Below are 18,699 nucleotides of genomic sequence, written 5' to 3'. Positions count from 1 at the left end.
CTCTCTCGGATTTCCAACGTGGAAACGTAGCATCCAATTAATCAGCGACTGCAACTGTACCCCGTAAGGCGCAGTGGCACTTGGTCTGCTCTCTTCAACACCTACCTTTGGACTCCAAAGTGTGGAGGGACGCACGGTTTGGTCGGTGCGCTGGATCGGAGTATGAAAAACACACCTGGTGCGTTATTTAGGTTTTTTTTTTTCTATTCGGACACAAACTGACTTTGAACTTGTTTCAAGGGAATTTTTTTTTTTTTTTTTTTGGATCGTGGCTGTTAAAACGATTGGTTGCAGTTGAATCAGCTCGGGACACTAAATGAGTCGCGTTTTCTGTTTGGATTTTAACACCAACAGCCAAGCGAGTTCCAGGTCTGCATGGGCCATATTTAAGGTTAGTGAAGCATTATAATTTCTTCTAATTTGAGAGTGTGACATAAAATAAGTTTATATCCTTAGATTATCTGTGCGCAAAGGGCACGCAAGCTTCACCGCAGTTATTTACGTTGAAAGAGCTTGTGCTTGTGTAAAGGCAACTGTTAGGACTTTTGCATCGCATGTTTAAGCCCAGTATTTATCCATGCATAGCTGTTTAGGTTCACTGCAGACTCAACGTGCCATTAGACAGAGTCACGTAAGCTTTGGGGATCGCCATCTGGTCAACTCACACCATTATTTAGGCTATGCTTGCCAGCACGCTTTGGTGCGTGCTTCAACCAACCATTTTTGTGCGAGGCGCACCCTCCTGATATCACAACAACAGGAGTGTATCATTTTATAATCCGCATAGGTCTGACAATCAGCACACAATAAAGAAATAGCAGGCTGCTGGGTAACCACAAATGTTGTTTGTAATTTTAACCCAATGCTCTACTTTTACGCACAATTTTACGCATTGTTTTATTATTCGTTCTCTATTATTTTACGACATTTTATCGATATCGTGACATTATCAAGTCCATTAAAGGCCATATTCCATCTTTATTCCTTTAATCAAAGTGTTGTGGTGTGTTTACTCTGATATTCATATTTACAGCAAACTCCACTATGTGACAGAGACAAAATGAGGATCAAAGTCTCTTGAATTGATGGCGCATAGTTATTAATACAGAATGAGTCAGGGACGGTCTGGCTACAACACTGTTTCAAACACTTTGCTGACTTCATCATAAACACAAGTTGGCCTATATTCTGGGCGTGTTTAGATTAATTTATTGTCATTTTTGTTGTTGTTGTTTCAATCTGTTTGTTTCATCTCCCTATTTCAAATAAAATATCCTCTCGTATTTTTTTGTTTTTTTGTTTGTTTTTTTTTGCAGCTTTCTTCATAGGAACTGAGTCTAAGATGAAGTTATGGGATGTTTTGGCCACGTGTTTGTTGCTCCTGAGCTCTGTTGCTACACGGCCTCTCTACCAAAACACTCAGCCAGCCAAGAGGACTTACTTCCCCAGCAGCTACACTGATTCTGTGTCCCTGTCTGTGGAGGACGAAGAGCCAGCGTTCCAGCGTGAAGACCACAACCTGCAGGAGATCTCTATGGAGAACCAATGTAAGGCACACAGGCATGTTTTGATCAAATCTTCTGTGCAGTGCAGTCCCTGTGATAAGTCACTTGAATGGCGGGAAATTGGCCCACATGGGAGGGTCACGTTATAGATCTGTGCTGCTTGTGCAAACCTCCGTTAAATGACATGCAACTAACCGCTCAAATGTCAAGGGAGAAGTGAAATCTAACATCTTTTCGTCCCATTGTCATGTACCATGTGTTGACTCTTGAGAGGAATAGTAGGCAGCACATAGAGCTCATACTGTAGGCTGTATTTTTAAACCGGGGCAATTCAGACATGAGTTTTACACAGTTGGCTTGCTCACCAAGTAATTTGGCCTTTCTTGACTAATTACACTTGAGAAACAGCATGTAAAGTGATAGCCAGTGGGCTGAGCCACCAGTAGAGAGTCCTACATTGATAAGGCTCTCAGACAGGCAGGTTATCGGATGGAAGATCTTAATTTCTGTTTTATTGCTGCGGTGGGTTACATCATACCGCTGTCAAAACAAGCCAGCAACATGAATAAAAGTATGAACAGCTCCAATTCCAAACAGTAGTTGCTCCCGCCATTTTCCCTTCTCTATTTGTTCATGCTCGCCTCTGCCTCTCTGCGACTTAGGGACCCGTGACATTTACCTATCTGCCCGAAGTCCGAAGTCATGGCGTTTTTTTAGAGAAACCAGTGTGAACCAGGTCGCAAGAATTTTTCAAGGGAGAGGCAGGACGACACCGGAAAATCTGAAGCATCAAGTGCGGAATTCGGTGTTTATGTTCATTTTAACAGCAACAGTGGGCAGGAATTTATTTTGTTTGGATCAATGTGACACTGTATCATCTCTATACACAAGGAAATGCTGCCAAGAACTAGATAAGGAATGGAACATTTGGACAAATGTTTGTCAGGCCACCTCATATTCTGTTTGGACCGTGGTGACGTCACTGAACTGCTGTGTAACCCAGGACCATTAACTATGCACTAACTGTAAAAAAACACTGTAGCTCCAAGAGGGGACGGGTCTTTTGCCTTGTAGGTAAAGTCGCAAAACAAGGGGGTTTTCTCCTAACAAAAAAATCTATGACAATATTTGTACACTCTGATATCGTAATATTCAGTCAACAAACATGCTGGTGTAGTGTGTCAGAGACTATTTTTAAAAAGTAAATTATTATGCAAACTTTTGGCACAATTTGCATCATGAATCAGTCCATTTGCTGCTACCAGTCCAGTCTGTCAGCAGGTGTGGACTCTCGCCACCCTGCCTGTCAGTTGACATTTGATAGGAGGTATCTAAATCAAAGGGCAGGTGTGTCCAAACAGATTGGCCCTGACTCACCTGATATACAAGCGGCGGCCCAATCAGCTGTGGAGCACATGCAGATCAGATGGCCTGTGCTCTGCCAGGAGAACAGGTAAGAGAGGAGAGATAGGTGACACTAAAATAGAGAGGCCGTGTTTACCACAACACCACCCGCCAGACATCGCACACTGCCGCTATGACTTCTTGAGACTGGTACAACACGACGACACACAACCATATACTCACACGGGCACGTATAGACACACCCAGGTAGTGTAATTAGAGTTGGTGTAATCGATTCGTTTCAGAACAGTGTGTCGTCATGATCTTCATACATAGTTTATTGTTGCCTGACCTGCAGGCGTTGCAGTAGGAGCGACGTTTCTCGATAATAGAATCAACATGTAACTAGGGAGGGTCCAAGGCTTTCCATCAGTCGTCATCGCTCCACATAGCAGATGGTGGAGAGCTGCGCTGGTGCATGTTTTGAGTTTCAAGCAGACGACAATCTGCTCCATCTAAACGACCCAAAGCGTATGATTTCTATTTATTTGGCCTGTTGAAGTCTCTGCATTCTGAAATTACATCCATCAAAGTTTGAAATGACTGAAGAAGAATGTCGCACTGCATCTCTCTCGGCGGTTTAATTGGTCTGCGCCTACTGTATCAATGCGGGCAACTGCTGCGTGAAATGGCTGAAACCAAACTTTTCATGACTTTATGAGCTAGAAACCTGACGAAGGCAGCACTGTCAGTAGAAAGGCTGGCCACATTACTAATGCAAAACGAAGTCTGCCCACAGCCCATCACTATAGATGTATATGTGCCCTTCCTTCCTGGCTCAAACAAATCTCAAAATGGAATTGACAACACCCTCTGACCTTCAGCCTCCAACTCATCCTCCCAAGAGCCATCTCAGAGGGAGTTAAAGCACGGCACCTGCGTGTCCATATGAATGACTCTGGACTCCATTCTGCATTCCTCCACCCAAGACTAATCTATAAATCAGCATGTACCATTTTGGATCTGCACATTTCTCAGTATTTATGAGCATTATCTGCATTTGGGTCAGCACGTATTTTTGGACACTTTAATGTGCTTATGCTGGCTGACAATAAGCATATTCAGTCAACAACAAACAAATCATTCCCTTTGTGTGCAAAATGATTCCTCAGTCTAGATCGTCTGTTGAACTGAACTGGCAGTAGTGCATTTATTCAGTTCTGCACGTTCCCATACATGTCTGCATTTGTGCATTGAAAGCTACATTTTGGGAAATACACGCTTTCACTTTCTGGCGGAGGGTTAAATGAAAATGTCGATACCACTGTTTTATCTGCCCGTTGAATATAAGGCTGGGCAGGTGCCAGGCAAGCAAAAGAGACAGAAAGTTACTGCTCAGAGCCAAGAAAGAGTGCGCCACATAACCGTCTGTGAAATGACAATTTGTTGTTTTTGCACTTTGGTTTTCTTACAGATTAAAAAAAAAAGTGGTATAATGTGTTAATTAGTGATCTTTAGAGGTGTTGCTAGGTGGATTTTTTTTTTTTTTACCTTTACACAGAGCCAGGCTAGCTGTTTTCCCTTGTTTCCAGTCTTTGTGCTAAGCTAAGCTAACTGGCTGCTGCAGCTTCATGATTAACAGAGATGAAAGTGCTATCAATCTTGTCATCTAACTCTCCATAAAAAAGCGGACAAGCGTATTATATATGTATACCTTATTTATCTATCCTTTCATTTTTCATTTTTCTCAATATAATATGATGCGAGTTAGCCCACCATCATAATGATAATTTCTTTCTTAAATGCATATAAATTTTTTTTTTGGCGAAAAATTTATAGTCGTGCAGTGTCTCCATACCATTCATGTATTTACGTATCCCCCAACAGGGATATTTAAAGTTTGAATGAATGAATGTCTATCGTCACTGTACAAGTACAATGAAATTGCATTTGCCACTCCCAGTGGTGCACACAAGAATACACACCAATACACAATACACAGCAATAAACAATAGAAAAAGGCACAAACACGGCAATGCACACTACATTGTGCATTGTAGTGCAATGTGTGTGCAAGCTGTGGTGCAAAATAATTATACTGAAGTTACAGCATTAGATAAAATACCGTAAGAGATAAATTATTTTACAGGATCCAGCACTTGGGAGAGTAAAGGATCTTCTTGTTGACGCACCGCCATCTTGACAGTTCTATCTTATCTGCTCACGGGTCTTTTTGACAGCCGTAAATCGTTGATTAGCATGTTGCTGAGTATTGTTGAGGTGACATTTCAGTGTCCATGTCAGTGACGACGTTATTATTTCAAAGCCATCTTTTTAAGTGAATCTGTTCCTGCTGTATCTTCCAGATGACATCGCAGGTCCCTATCCAGAGCAGTTTGATGATGTAATGGAGTTTATCAAGGCTACCATTGGCAGACTCCGGAGATCATCAGAGCCCAACGGGGGCTCCAGGGGACGGAGGGAGCAGAGACAGAGGGGAGCAGCAAACACAGAGGGCACGCGAGCCGAGGGGAGAGGACATGGCGACAGGAGGCGGGGCCGGGGGCGAGGGGGAAGTCGAGGCGGTAAAGGAGGCCGAGGCGAGAAGGGGAGGGAGAGGATATCGGTGCAGAGTCGAGGCTGCTTGCTGAAGGAGGTCCATCTCAATGTGACGGACTTGGGGCTGGGCTACCAGACTAAAGAGGAGCTGATCTTCCGATACTGCAGCGGCCCCTGCGTGGAGGCGGAGACCAACTATGACAAGATCCTGAACAACCTCACACACAACAAGAAGCTGGACAAGGACACACCCTCTCGCACTTGCTGTCGACCAATCGCATTCGACGATGACTTGTCTTTCTTGGACGACAATGTGGTGTATCACACACTGAAAAAGCATTCTGCTAGGAAGTGTGGCTGTGTCTAAGGAAGTCACACGGACGTGACGAAAAGACGGTGATGGTGTCCAGCATCAGTGAACTAAGGATCGCCTTTACGAGCTGCTACTGCAAAGGGAGGGATTGCTTTTGGAAACTGGCATATGAGGCCCAAGAGGAAGTGTATCATCTCTCATGTTTGTCAGTAGTCATCAAAGAAGACGACTGTACATTTAACTTTGACAGCTCACACTCAGTCCTCCAGATCCCTTGAGAAGTATTTGACGGTTCAGTCAGACACATGCAGACATGTATCAGCTGTTCACCGACTTGCAGAAGAATCAATACTGTTACACTCCCAGATTTTGCTGACTGTGTTGTCTAAAAAGGTGAGAGTGAAGAAAAACTTCTGACTTTGGTTGGCTTGTTTTTTCTGGACGAAGCCACTTTCCCAGGAACATCACTTTTTCCATAGCTGGCTCCGAACACTGCAGACAAATGCAGAGATTTTAGGAGCATTTTCATCTGCAGTCTAAATCACTTCCACTGCATAGTCTGGTTGTTGACATTTAAATTCAGAGCCAAGTGATGACACATACCACACCAGGGTTCAGCAAAGACTTTCTGGTGCAACGCATCTACATAAAATCCAATCATATATATATACACGCGTGTGTAAGAGGTATATTTATTAAGATGGAATTAACTTATTGTTATTTATTTCAATCCATTTTATGAAAGAAATTGTTGTGTTTCTTATTTATTGAAAAGCTTTGTTTGTCCTGGATGGTGCCAAAGTGGAGCATTTTCTCATGCAAAATCTTACATGGTGATCCACAACTGCTAAACACCCTCTCACACACACACACACACACACACACACACACACACACACACACACACACACACACACACACACACACACACACACACACACACACACACACACACACACATCCTAATAATGCTTTTTTTGCTTCACTTAGATTCCAGGGTTTCTCAATTCATGAGTCCAAAAAAAATCATCTTTCGCTATCAAGTCAAGGGAGTGTAGAAAGAGACACAGAGGAGGGGACCAATAGAAGATTTTCGATTGAAGTGATCTGTTGTTTTGGAGTGTTTTGAGGGATGACAGGGTAGATTTTTTTTTTTTTTTCTTTTTTTGGACAATTCACCTCATTATCACTAATGTGACCACGCAAAGTCGGGGGACTTCAGATGTTGCTCTCTCCTCACAGCACCTGGGTACAGACTAATCCAACTATGACATCATTTTACTGTATGTTTACAAGGAGTCAAATGACTCTTTGCTGCTGTTTATTTTCATAACAATTTTCAAATTAATTATCCGGAATATATTTAGTGTCTCTCTAAACAGGAGCCATCACATCTATTAACTGAAATCTCAAACGGAGAGTAGTCATCTCTCTGAGGATCTGTAGGTGCCTTTGAGGATCAATCCTTTGAGTCACAGAGTACAGAAGCTGCTAGAATATCCGACTATCAGTGTACGTTACCCGAAACCTCGCTCTGGCCTTGCACCAAGTCTGAGCAAAGGCTTTGCAGTGGTTACCGTCCCAATAGGCTTTAAAGTTCATGGGACTGCCTGTGTTTCTGTCTCGGCTCTGACAGACAGGTCTTACTCCCTGAAAGGGGATTTGAAAGCGATCCTCTAACATGAGTCTTAACCAAATATCCCCGCTGGCAAAGGCATTTTGGTGAAGGCAGTTTAAGGAAGCTCTAGCTACTGTAGCGGATGTCTCGCAAAACTGACGTAAATATCTGAAGACTAGACATTTTGACAAAAGAACATGAAGGCGATGGGTAGGCTCAGCGTGCTTTCTACATGTCATAACTTGTTCAGCCGAGTTTATTCCCAAACGATAGCAGCAGTATACATCCAGGAAAACAGTAGGCTCTGTAAAAGCATGTTGCTGTGCCCATCGAGACCCTGCGAGGGGATCGTTTTAAGTGGAACAAAGAGAGCCCTCGGGTAGGTCTTGATGCTAGCGCGGATTAGGGACCAAGGTATCTGTGCCCACCCAGCAGCAAGCAAGCCAGCTTTACTGTGTAATCCCCCTGCACACAGAACAAATCCACTGCATCAAGCTGAATTAAGGCCAAACACTACACAGAGAGGGGAAAAAAAACCTCTAGCTTTTATCACAGCATACCTCATAAATTGGATCATCTTCCCTTTTAACAACTGATTTGCGCATAAGCCTTTCCAGATGAGAATGTGCAGTTAGGAGACTTCCCAGAAGCCTGAGCGCCTCGTCACTCCTCGACACCGTACATTAAAGTGTGTGAAAAGTGACCACTAGCCCTCTCATCTTAATGACTGTTTGCTCGACCGTTCCTTGGCGATTAGTCCTCCGGTTTTGATGCAAAAGTAAATAAGCAAAAAGGTAAGGACGCAAAGGAATCCTCAGTGTTAATATTAGAAAAAAGGATTGCATTTGTTTTCACTCCTTGTGTTAACACCTCTGTGAAAAAAACCTGTCATGTCGTCTCACTTGTTTTGTGTTACAGAACCAAAGCTCTCGGCAAACTTTATTTTTGTACAATATTCATTTTATAACTTTTTACAGAATAAAACTTGTTTCTATTTAATGAGCGTGTCTCCTGGTGTTCTGCCATGTCCAATAATGCACTGGTGCCAGATGGCGCTAATTGGCCTGGGATATGTTTACACAAGCATCATGTAAAATGGGAATGAAAATTTGGGTTCCATGGAGAATTGTGAGGATGGTTTGAGAGATGGCTTGTACAGTGTGGCGTCCCCTCCTGTTCTGCATTCCTGAACACCAGCCCAGGGTCGTACAGTAAACAAAGGCTTGCAGTAAAGCGCCACTGAGCTGTAAATCAAGGCCCTCAAGAATGTTTCCACTGTGCATAGAAGATATGTAAATGCTGATGAGAAAATGGCAGAGGTGCAGACAGTGAGCCATTAAGCAGGGACTCAAGATTTGTATACAGTGTATGGCAGATGTATTACAAGAGCTGTTTTGGGTTCATTTGAGTTAATTTGCAAGTCTTTCAGGCCTCAGAATACTGACCATTAAAATGGCACTGCTTTTAAATATTTCATTTTGAAAGCTGTGAAAATAGTCAGTTTTTTGACGTAACCTAGGCCAGGTTGCCTCAATACTGAGGCCTAATAATTAAATATTTAAGGTGTTTGGCCATGCAAATCCTGCCTCTGTTCAGACAGTTTACAAGGTCACAAGGTGTTTTCTTCCTCATTTCTGTGAGCGAAAGGACAAATGTGGTGATGTTCTATATTTTTCAAATTGTTAACAAATTCCACGAAAAGGCCAAAACCAACAATGAATTGATCCTACTAACAAGCCAAAACCTGAAAGTATAGCAGCCACAGACCTCCATCATGCCCAGAAACCTTTAAAAACACATCATTGAGCCCGATCATGGCATTATTGCTTCATTACTATCAACACTGGCACTTTATTGGACACTGTAGCTTGTTTTGAGTCCCACATACACCTTTTCTGCTGTGGTAAATATTACTCACGTTTGAATAACATTTGCAGAAAATTACAGTGCCCACCTGTTTTTTTTTTTTGTTTTTTAAATGAAAGTATAACTTCTCAATGATTTGAGCAGCACAAAACAAACAACTTTCACCTCAGACCCAATCGGGGGAACTGTAAGTGAGAAAATATTTCTTTTTAAGATTGGGTGAAATTACCCTTTAATAGGTCTGCACTGCTTCTTAAAGTGATGTACCTGGAGGTCAGCTTCTCCTTTCCTCATGCCAGCTGGCTCATCACTAGTGGCGGTGACGAGCTTGAGATCAGCTTCTCCCCCATGCAGTTGATCTCCTCTCTTCTCTACTTTCGTAACTTTTTAAAAACATTGCTCACTGTTTTAGTCCTCCCCTATTTCTTGTGCTATTTCTTTGTTTAATAGTGATTTTATGGCAACAGGACGTTTGCCAGAACACAGACTTTCAGTTAGTCTGCTTGTAATTTTGGTTGGCAAGGGTTGACAGAAGATTGCTCTATAGTTTCACCCACTGTAAGTCACTGAGTATAAACCCCAGCTAAATGACAAATATGGAGTACTAAGACTTTCCATGTCTGTACAATATAAGGCAACATCAGATATCAGTGGAAGCTGTTGTCATTGTGTCAATTAAATTCAACTTTCGTGCAGTGGCACGAACCATGTAATTCAAAATTTCTGATTACAAAAAAGTTGTACTTGAAAAACAAAGACCACTCACATGAGACGGGCAGAGGTTGCATTCCAGAGAAATGTGTTAAGAACACAACCATGGCTTTCATTAGCTCTGTATGTTGTGGTGTTCTCGGTCAGTTAAAATATTTATTGACACTGAACAGGTCATTTAAGGGATTCAAATAGAAAAAGAAATTCCAGATTTTTTTTTTTTTTTTGCAAAGGCAATGCAAGAAAACACATAATATACTGTTGTAACCACACCTATGTTTAACCTTAAACATTTAAGCATGAAAGCAACTGGACCCCTTAGAAATATGATGCAATCTGTTACTGCAGTTTGATCATGAAAGTTCATTCTAGACCTTTGCGTTAATTCCATAATCTTAATTTAAAGTCCATAGTCTCATAGTCTTCATCTGCAAATTAACGCTGTCAACTAAGCAAACTTGTATTCGCTTAGGAAGACTGTAAGACGTGGTTGAAAACTACAGAAAAAGCCAGTAAGTGAACTTTGAGACATTTTCAATAAGAATTAGTAGAAATAAATTTGAAACAAAACCTTGATTCATCAGTGTTAATATCTGTGCAAAAAGTAACCTGTAAATACCTTAAGTGAATCAAAGCCCTGGTTTTGACTAGATCTGGGTTTAACTGTATATCTGACTTGATATACTAGATATTGTATATCTGCAGGTTTGAGCTTGTGCCTTATAAAAAAGATATTTGGCAGAAGAATTCTTGTGATCAGTTGTTAAAAACAAATCTTTCACTCCAAACTTCACTTTGGATAAAATGTATCACTGTTTGACAAGAAAATACAAATTCTTTTATGTAGTTCTAGTTTTATGTAGTTCTCGAGGTAAACCTTCAAAAAAAAAAAAAAAAAAAAAAAAAAAAGACATTCCAAATTAAAACTGGCTGAAATTTTTGTATTTCTTTGCAATTTACTTTTTACAAACTAGCAAACTGTTCCTCATAGCTGATGAACAGAACCAGACCACAAAATCTGGTGCTGATTTATGAGGCATTAGCAAACTCTGGAGATGTGGTCGGAGAGGACAATAGAAATTATGAAAATAAAGCCCATACAATCGAAACAGACATAAAAATCAAAATTCTTCCAGTGGTTGATGAATTTGCTATGAGAGGAAAATGAACGCAGTTAAAATTATTATGGTTGTACATTTATATGCTTCCCCCTAACACAACAGCATGCATATACATACATATACACTTAAAAAAAAATTCCAGGATGGAGGACAAAGACTGTACAATTTAGGACAGTAACTGATGCTCCTATGCAGAGTTTCTGACAGAAACTCAGTATTCTGGGATTGACCCCGAGACCTTGTGGTAACGGTGCTGTATATCCAACCACAAGCCCACCCTGTAAACTATCCTATCTAAAATGAGCTGCTTTTGAAGCCTCTCAGATCTTCCGTTTCTTCCACTCTGGTTCCTTGTCAGCTTCCTCATCTTCCTCTGATTCCTCTGCAAACACAGGCACTGGCTGTGTCCTAAAGGCATTCACAAAAACAAGCAATGATTTAACTTTTTTTTTTTTTTTCCCCCCAGACAACTTCAGAGCAAAGCAATGAACTGTTAGTTCAAGAAACCAGACGACAGAGCTTTAAGAAATGAAATAATATAATTTTAGTGCATCAGACAAATCATTTCTTCTATCCGGGCCATCTGAGGCTAACGGAAGTTCTGGCTGCAGACGTTACATGAAGCAGAGGCGTGTGCAGTAACTCAGACCCGGTCTAGACCTGCTTTTCCACAGTGCTGCTCCTCAGCTGAATTAACTCGATGTTTATTGTCTCCAAGCGGAGCAAAGAGAGCCGTGATAGTGACTATTAACCTGCCGCCTGAGAGAGAGAGAGCTCTGTCACCGACGGTGCAAGTCATCTGATTTATCTACTACAATGTACATCACTAGTGTGTTATACTAAAGATTGTTTGCTTGCAGTACTGTATACGAAACGGACGGTTTGATTTGGCTCACAGCTTTGTTCCATGCTTACATAGCTGTCTGAGTCTGATAGTGATCTAAAGCTGTCCATTACTCTCGTTTCTGCAGTTTGCAGTGTGTACCTGTAAAACTGTACAGCTCTTTAAACATTTATGTGTCACAACCGGTAGGAAGAAACCCAAGTACTATCACAATACCAAAAGCAACACTCCCAGTACTCATCTTACACTGTCTGCTAATGAGAGGAAACCCAGACATGAGAGAAGACGACAGAGTGAGGAAGAAAGAAACAGTGAGGCAGACAGAGAGTGCTTGAATGATTCATATTTTTACAAATGAAAATAGGTTTTCTTACTGTGTGTATGCCGGGGCAACCCAGTAAGGGTTATCTGAAGCGTCCTTGGCGTGACGTAAGATGGCTTCTCGTGGGTTACTGTCATCTGTTTTATCCAGAGCAATGTTCTTCACAATGAATGAAGACAGAGTGCCACCATGAGCTGCTACTCTGCCTCCACGACCTGTCAGGACACATAATTTCTGAATTAGATTCGGTTAAGAAAAAAAAAAAAAAAAAAAAAAAACCACACAGACTTTTTTAATGTTAGATGACAGAATTTTTCTAATGTTAAAAATGTATATTTTTTTAATGTGAGAAAATGTTCTCAACTACAATTTTTAATTCTTTAAAAAAAAAAAAAAAAGCACTTTAATTAAAGTTTTGGTGTAGAATTTAAAAATCCCTGACTTTGGAGCCCCCAAGTTCTGCTACCATAGTGGCAGACAGCAATGCACACAACTGTACCTCTTAAAAACCTCATGATGTAATAAATAAAGTACAAATTATGTATTTACTAGTGAAGCAAAGACTGACATGGCAGTCTACTATTGGCCAGTCTTTGCTGCCAGATGATGTCAACATCTGTTAATCTACTATTCTCTGTAGACAGTTACATTATTTGGCGTCGAAGACGAAAAGTGTTGAACAGTTCCTTCAAATGTATAACCACATGGACAGATAACAATTGCATTAGTGGCATGTACACTACTGAAATCCACTAAAGTTTTTTATTTTAGTTTATTACATTACATTACATGACACTATTATATTTTCATAAAAATGCTACCAATACTTTATACTATAGTGGGATGTGCACAAAAGTTTTAAACAGTTATTAGGTTATTCAATTATTAGGTTATCAGAGTGAGCTTTTGTTACTTTGGGTAGATTTTTTTTTTTGTACAGTTCTTCCGTTGTCATTTCAGAAAGCAGTGCATAAAAGCTACAGTGATCTCTGCTGTAGTTACAGTACGTCTGTGCTGTTGGCTGGACTTGACTGCACTTAATGGAGCTTTTTTTGGGGGGGGGGGACTTCCCAGTTTCCAGAGAGGACATTATTATGGTTTTCTTAAAAGAACAAGGATAGGACACACACGGACACACACACAGACACGGACACGGACACAGACACGGACACGGACACGGACACACACACACACGGACACTGACACACACGGGGACACACACACACACAAACACACAAGGACACACACACGGACACACACACGGACAGGGATTTCCTGCTGTAGCTTGGCAGTGGGGTTGTTTGGGGATTGAGAGGCACCTCTTTCCATTGCTTGTAAGCATTCAGCCAACCACCAAGCATTACCTTGCACTTATGCAAGTCAATTCACACAGAGGATAAACAACATAAAGACAGCCTGTCATCTCAAAACCACTGGCCTGCTATGAAGTAGACAAACTTATTTTCATGAAATGAACTTCGATTTTAATTTCCAGACTGTTGAATTTATTTTCTGTTGTTCTCTCAACCTCTGTGACCCACCATGTTTTCATACTTAGATGCAACACCCTGCAAAAGCGCTTGGCTGCTCTAACAATTTTTAATTAATGTCATTTAGCAGAGCAGTGTTTTTACTTATGAAGTCTTTATTATGTGAGTTAAGCATTTCTTTTTGCTTAGACAACTTAGAACAGTGAACACAAAGAAACGCTGATTGTGAAAAATAACGTTTTCCTTTAAATGCAAAACATTTAATTTGCCTTAGGAGACAGCCGTGGCTTTTTTTTTTGGGTAGTTCTGTTGTAAAAATCTTATTTCATATGATTTTTCAGAATCCCCTTTTTAGAATTTGGCTACTTTTTGTATGTTCCACATCTCAAAAGCTTTAAACATGTTTTTTTAATCTGAGAAAAAAAAGTGCACTTTATTGCACTGTGGAACCATTAGACTGTTGTAAGTACATAGTACTGAAGGATTGAGTAAAAAAACAGTGAAAGTGAAAAGACACAACCAAACACAGCAATGAGCCAGCTGGAATACAATAAAGTAGGAAATGTTTTCTGGCACCTTGGCTTATTGGAATAAAGCTCAAACTGTATCCATGATTATGCATAGGTGGAGCATTTGTGGATGTGTGTATTACAGTAAAAATATAAACACATCGAGCATGGGTTCCAGAGAAAGTTCACCATGCAACATTATGTCCCAGCAGTTAAAAAATATGAGGCGACAGCAGGCTACAATGAATGTTTGAGAGGCCAAGTGGGTGCAGTGCTGTTATAGCTCTTGACTTCAGCTGGATTGCATAATACCAAACACAAACACATCAACAACTTTGGATTTGTACATCGGCCTCAAACAGAATCATTTATTCATCCACTTACGAACATTACTAATAATCTGCTTCAATAACAACTGCAGAACCTTAGCCATACCTCATTACTTTACTCCTCTTTAAATGACAGTGTTTGCCGGGAATTTTGTTTTTGCTCATTACATGTCTTGTCTACCAGGGACATTTACTGTAGATACTATATCCTGTTTTTCTTGTTTTTTCTTGTGTTGTTTACTCTTTTGTCAATTTTTGTTACTTTGTTTTTTCTTCTAAGTTAGTGTTTGGCACTAATAAAAGCAAGAAAAAACAAAAACAAATGCACGTTACCTGGTCCGGACACAGGCGGCTCGGGTTTGTGGGACTTCTTGGGGTCAAGTCTGTCCTTCTCCAGCTGTTTTCGTGTACTCCGCTGTCGGGCCTCTCTGAACATGGGTAAGGCATGAGCTGGAGACACACAGGGTAAACATGGATAATCAAGTTGCTTAGGTAACTCAAACTGCAAGATCACATAACACAGCCGCACAAATAAGCAGGCAGGGCGCCTGGCAATATGTTCAGTGTTTGCAGCCCACGTATATTACTTACCTGAAGGAAGACAGAAATGCAAAGCTGAGATTTATACGTGTTTTCAGAAAGTGCTGAAACACATTAAATCTCACCTACTACTACACTTGTAGAAGATGCGCTGCGTTTACGTGAAAATATGCACACCTGTTGCTTTCTGGCAGCATTTCTCCTCATGTACTCTTGCTGCCACAGTGCACGCCAGCATATTCATTATATCCCCTATGTTTAGATTCAGACAATTACTGTGGCACTCTTCACACTTTTGTGAACACTATCACAATAAAGGCCCCCAGCACTTAAATCCATGAGTGTGCAAGTGAACGCGTGCATGAGTAAGTGTGAATGAGTTCCCTCAGATGTGTGAGAAAGAGAGAGAGTGTGTGTGCAACCATTTGTGATTAAGTAAAGTGAGTGTGTCCTCAGCTCTTATCCTCAGGGGTTACAAAGAGACACTTTTTTTGAAGGGCTAGATAAAGTGATTTTCCATTCAGGATCCCTGTCGCTGTTCAGTGTTAATTCCTCTCCTCCACGCTACATTAAGCAAAAAGGTTACTGTTAACAGATTCCCTCGCTTTTCTCAATGGGCCATCACTTGCTTCCTGTCACCTCTAATTTTCCAGTGCCAGGGCATCAAGTGCGTCACTTGCTGCTTGTGTCAGTCAAATGCCTGCCTATTTCACACCTTGTTGGCATGGCAATGAAATCACATGATGCATCTGAAAAGGCTGCAGTAGCCCAAACAATAAATGCCATATGAATTGGGTCTTAGCAGCCAATCAGGCACGACATGTCGGCAGCTGTTCAGTCCCTGTGGGTTCAGGACTTCACTCCGGGGGCAAAGGAGTGTGAGGCACGCACGAAAGAGATGACAGCCTCGTGCGTTGGTGATATGACAGGATGACAGGTAGGGGGGTAGTTTGTGTGTGTGTTTTTGTGCAGTATGGACCGGCAGGAGATCACGCCAGCAGAGGTGGGAGAGGTGCCTGTCCCTAGCGTGATCCAGCGTGACTGCAGACCACATGGATGTTGCGTGGAGCAGTGCCCTGTGGCTGTTGATCCACTCATCCACACCCTTCTCGATCAGCTAATGGGCCTGTGAAAGCCGCGAACACTCTCTCATTCCTCACTAAGCCCCCAGTGTGCGTGAGTGAGTGCGTGAGTGCATGAGTGAGTGAGTCAGAGACAGAGAGACAGAGACAGAGAGTCAGAGACAGAGAGACAGAGAGACAGAGAGCGCGAGAGCGAGAGCGGGAGGGGCAACAAAGAGGTAGCATGTAAGCAAGGGTTGGTATTTTCATTCTTTATGTTCGAGTACACGCTTTAAAATATTCTCCACTTGTCACAGCATGCATTTGGAAGAAGGCACACTGCCATATCATGTGAAGAGCACCGCCGAGCAGATGGGGTAGTGGCTCAAGGTGAACTAAACTGCTGGAGGGGTTTGAGTTAGCCACTTTAATTGCTTCAATAATTGTTTACTGATTAAAGGTGATGTGTGAAACGGCACGCCATGCACAAAAAGGCAAGAGGGCAGGGAATTAGGATCAAAGTTCATTAAGTGGCAAACTATTATCCTTAGAAGGTATGTGTAAAACTGACGCGAGTGCGTTTGCGCGCGCGTGCGTGTGTGTGTATACAAGTGCAGACGATGATGAACTTACGTGTGATGATGTAATCTTGCGTTAGCGTCTCTGCTTGTTTCTCTTTTCGTTTGCTCTTCACTACACATAGCTTTGCCCCTCTGGAAAAGAGCCAGTTGGTTACAAATGATGCTGTTTGAAGATATCATGTAGAAATCAAGACGTCAGGGATAAGGCCTTGCATTTTTTTTTATTCACCTGAAGAAACTTAAACCAACAATGAATTTATCGTACTAACAATTCTTTGCAGCACCAGCCTAATATTGCTTATACCACAATGGCACGTAACTCAACTGTTGTCCAGAAAATACGTAAAAGAGCCATTGTGTGATTGAGTGAGACATTTGTCATTTGGAACAACAATGAAAGTTTCTGTTATGGTATTTGGTTTGACTTACACAGAGACAGACGTGAACTCCCTTCAAACACTCTTGGGTCAAATAATTATTTTTCCTAGCAACTTGACACCAGCATTTTCAATATCAGTTAGCACTTCTGCACTGGGCAGATGCCATGTCTGTGTTTATGCTGCTTTGACAAGCTAAGGAGAATAAACTACATTTTCTCTGTTGGTTGCAACAAGGAACATGTCATTCAATACAACAGTGTGGCTCTACTATGCATATTTTTAGTTTTTGGTCAACAACAGAGTTCTATGGCATTTCTATGGCTACAGAGACAATACTGGTTAGTAGGATAAATTCATTGTTGGTTTTAGTCCTTTCTGGGCAATTGTTGTCAATTACACCAGATATATCCCTGAAGGTCAAAACTGCACATACCTGTGGCTTTTGACAGGATCATAGTAGACCTTGGCCAGTCCATCCCCAGTTCCCACCATTATCTGGTTGAGTTTTGGGTGCCAAAGACAGCGGACAACACTCTGGAATACACACACAGAAAGACAGAATAAAAGAAGATAGTTAAATGTTTGTGTACAATAATTGAAGGTGGTACATGTGAGGAAAGGAGGTCATGCTTCGAAAATAGCAGCTCACGGCAGGTAGTGAACAACTTTGCAAGGATGCTTCTGCTTCTCGGTAACAATCGTATTTTATTGTCGTAAGTATTGTGAGTGTTTGACCCAGGCCGGTTGTGGTACAGTGGGGATCAGTCCCAGCGTGCTCTGCTGCTCTAGTTGACTATATTTGGTTGTTGGGATGAGGGCTGGATCCCTCAGTCTGTGTGTGACAGATGGCCCAGTGCCAATAGGCAAATGTGACCACATTTATCCAGAGGTGTGTGTGAGAGAGAGAGAGAGAGAGAGAGAGAGAGACAGACAGGGAGCAAAAGAGGGGCAGAGAAATACAAGCACAGTTGTTCGACAGTGATGAAGACCCTCTGTTCAGTCTGTGATATATGAGCTATAGTAAAGAACAGTTGTGCTCTTCCTGCAGTGGTGCCTCCTTTCTTCACACATATTATTGAAGCATCATAACCGTCTATGACGACTTGTGTTTAAGAGTGCCATCGTTAGCACATATTTATATATATGTGGTGTGGGTGTATGTCATGTAGTTGTACAGAATTTTTGAATAGGATTGATTGAGCGTTTGCCGCGTCTTTATGTGGAATAGAGAAGGCAATCTGGGGGGCGGGGTTCTAGGACAGGAGCGTATGATGGGGGGTGGGGGTACGACTATGACTGGGACGTCCAGATTCTGTGACGGTGAAAGCTGCTTAGCGCCCAGCTGTTCAGCTTCCCACCAGGATACCGGGGGAAGGCGTCTCAATCTCTCTCTCTCTCACACACACACACACACACACACACACACACGCGCACGTTCAGAGACAAGTACTCATACATATACATAGAGAAAATGCAAGCATGACAAGTTTTTACTTAAATACTAAAATATGTAAACTATAAAATACAACTTCAGGTGATAATATAAAACATTAGATCCAACACACACAAAAAATCTGTCATAATATAAATAAAATTACTCAAAAAC

At 41.6% G+C, this 18,699-nt stretch overlaps 2 protein-coding genes across 3 annotated transcripts in view; one reads left to right on the top strand and one right to left on the bottom strand.

Annotated features, from left to right (window-relative positions):
- The first annotated feature begins 303 nt into the window (after positions 1-303).
- On the top strand, positions 304-6,560 carry gdnfa (glial cell derived neurotrophic factor a). The gene is made up of 3 exons (XM_040157906.1): positions 304-391; positions 1,317-1,547; positions 5,216-6,560. Exons 2-3 carry the CDS (start codon positions 1,343-1,345, stop codon positions 5,773-5,775), a joined length of 765 nt encoding a protein of 254 aa, XP_040013840.1. The 5' UTR covers positions 304-391; positions 1,317-1,342; the 3' UTR covers positions 5,776-6,560.
- Positions 6,561-10,836: 4,276 nt separating this feature from the next.
- The window catches only part of LOC120806125 (WD repeat-containing protein 70), a 39,020-nt gene continuing 31,157 nt past the window's right edge, over positions 10,837-18,699 (bottom strand). For both annotated transcript variants that reach the window (XM_040156891.1, XM_040156892.1), the window contains exons 14-18: positions 17,527-17,627; positions 16,766-16,845; positions 14,865-14,981; positions 12,256-12,418; positions 10,837-11,445 (exon numbers count right to left, since the gene is read on the bottom strand). In XM_040156891.1, the coding sequence (XP_040012825.1) occupies positions 11,358-11,445; positions 12,256-12,418; positions 14,865-14,981; positions 16,766-16,845; positions 17,527-17,627 (549 nt within the window). In that variant the 3' untranslated portion in view covers positions 10,837-11,357. The remainder of the gene's footprint in view (positions 11,446-12,255; positions 12,419-14,864; positions 14,982-16,765; positions 16,846-17,526; positions 17,628-18,699) is intronic.

This window comes from Xiphias gladius, chromosome 20, assembly GCF_016859285.1.
Source record: "Xiphias gladius isolate SHS-SW01 ecotype Sanya breed wild chromosome 20, ASM1685928v1, whole genome shotgun sequence".
NCBI lineage: Eukaryota > Metazoa > Chordata > Actinopteri > Istiophoriformes > Xiphiidae > Xiphias > Xiphias gladius.
This window is presented reverse-complemented; position numbering and strand designations above follow the sequence as displayed.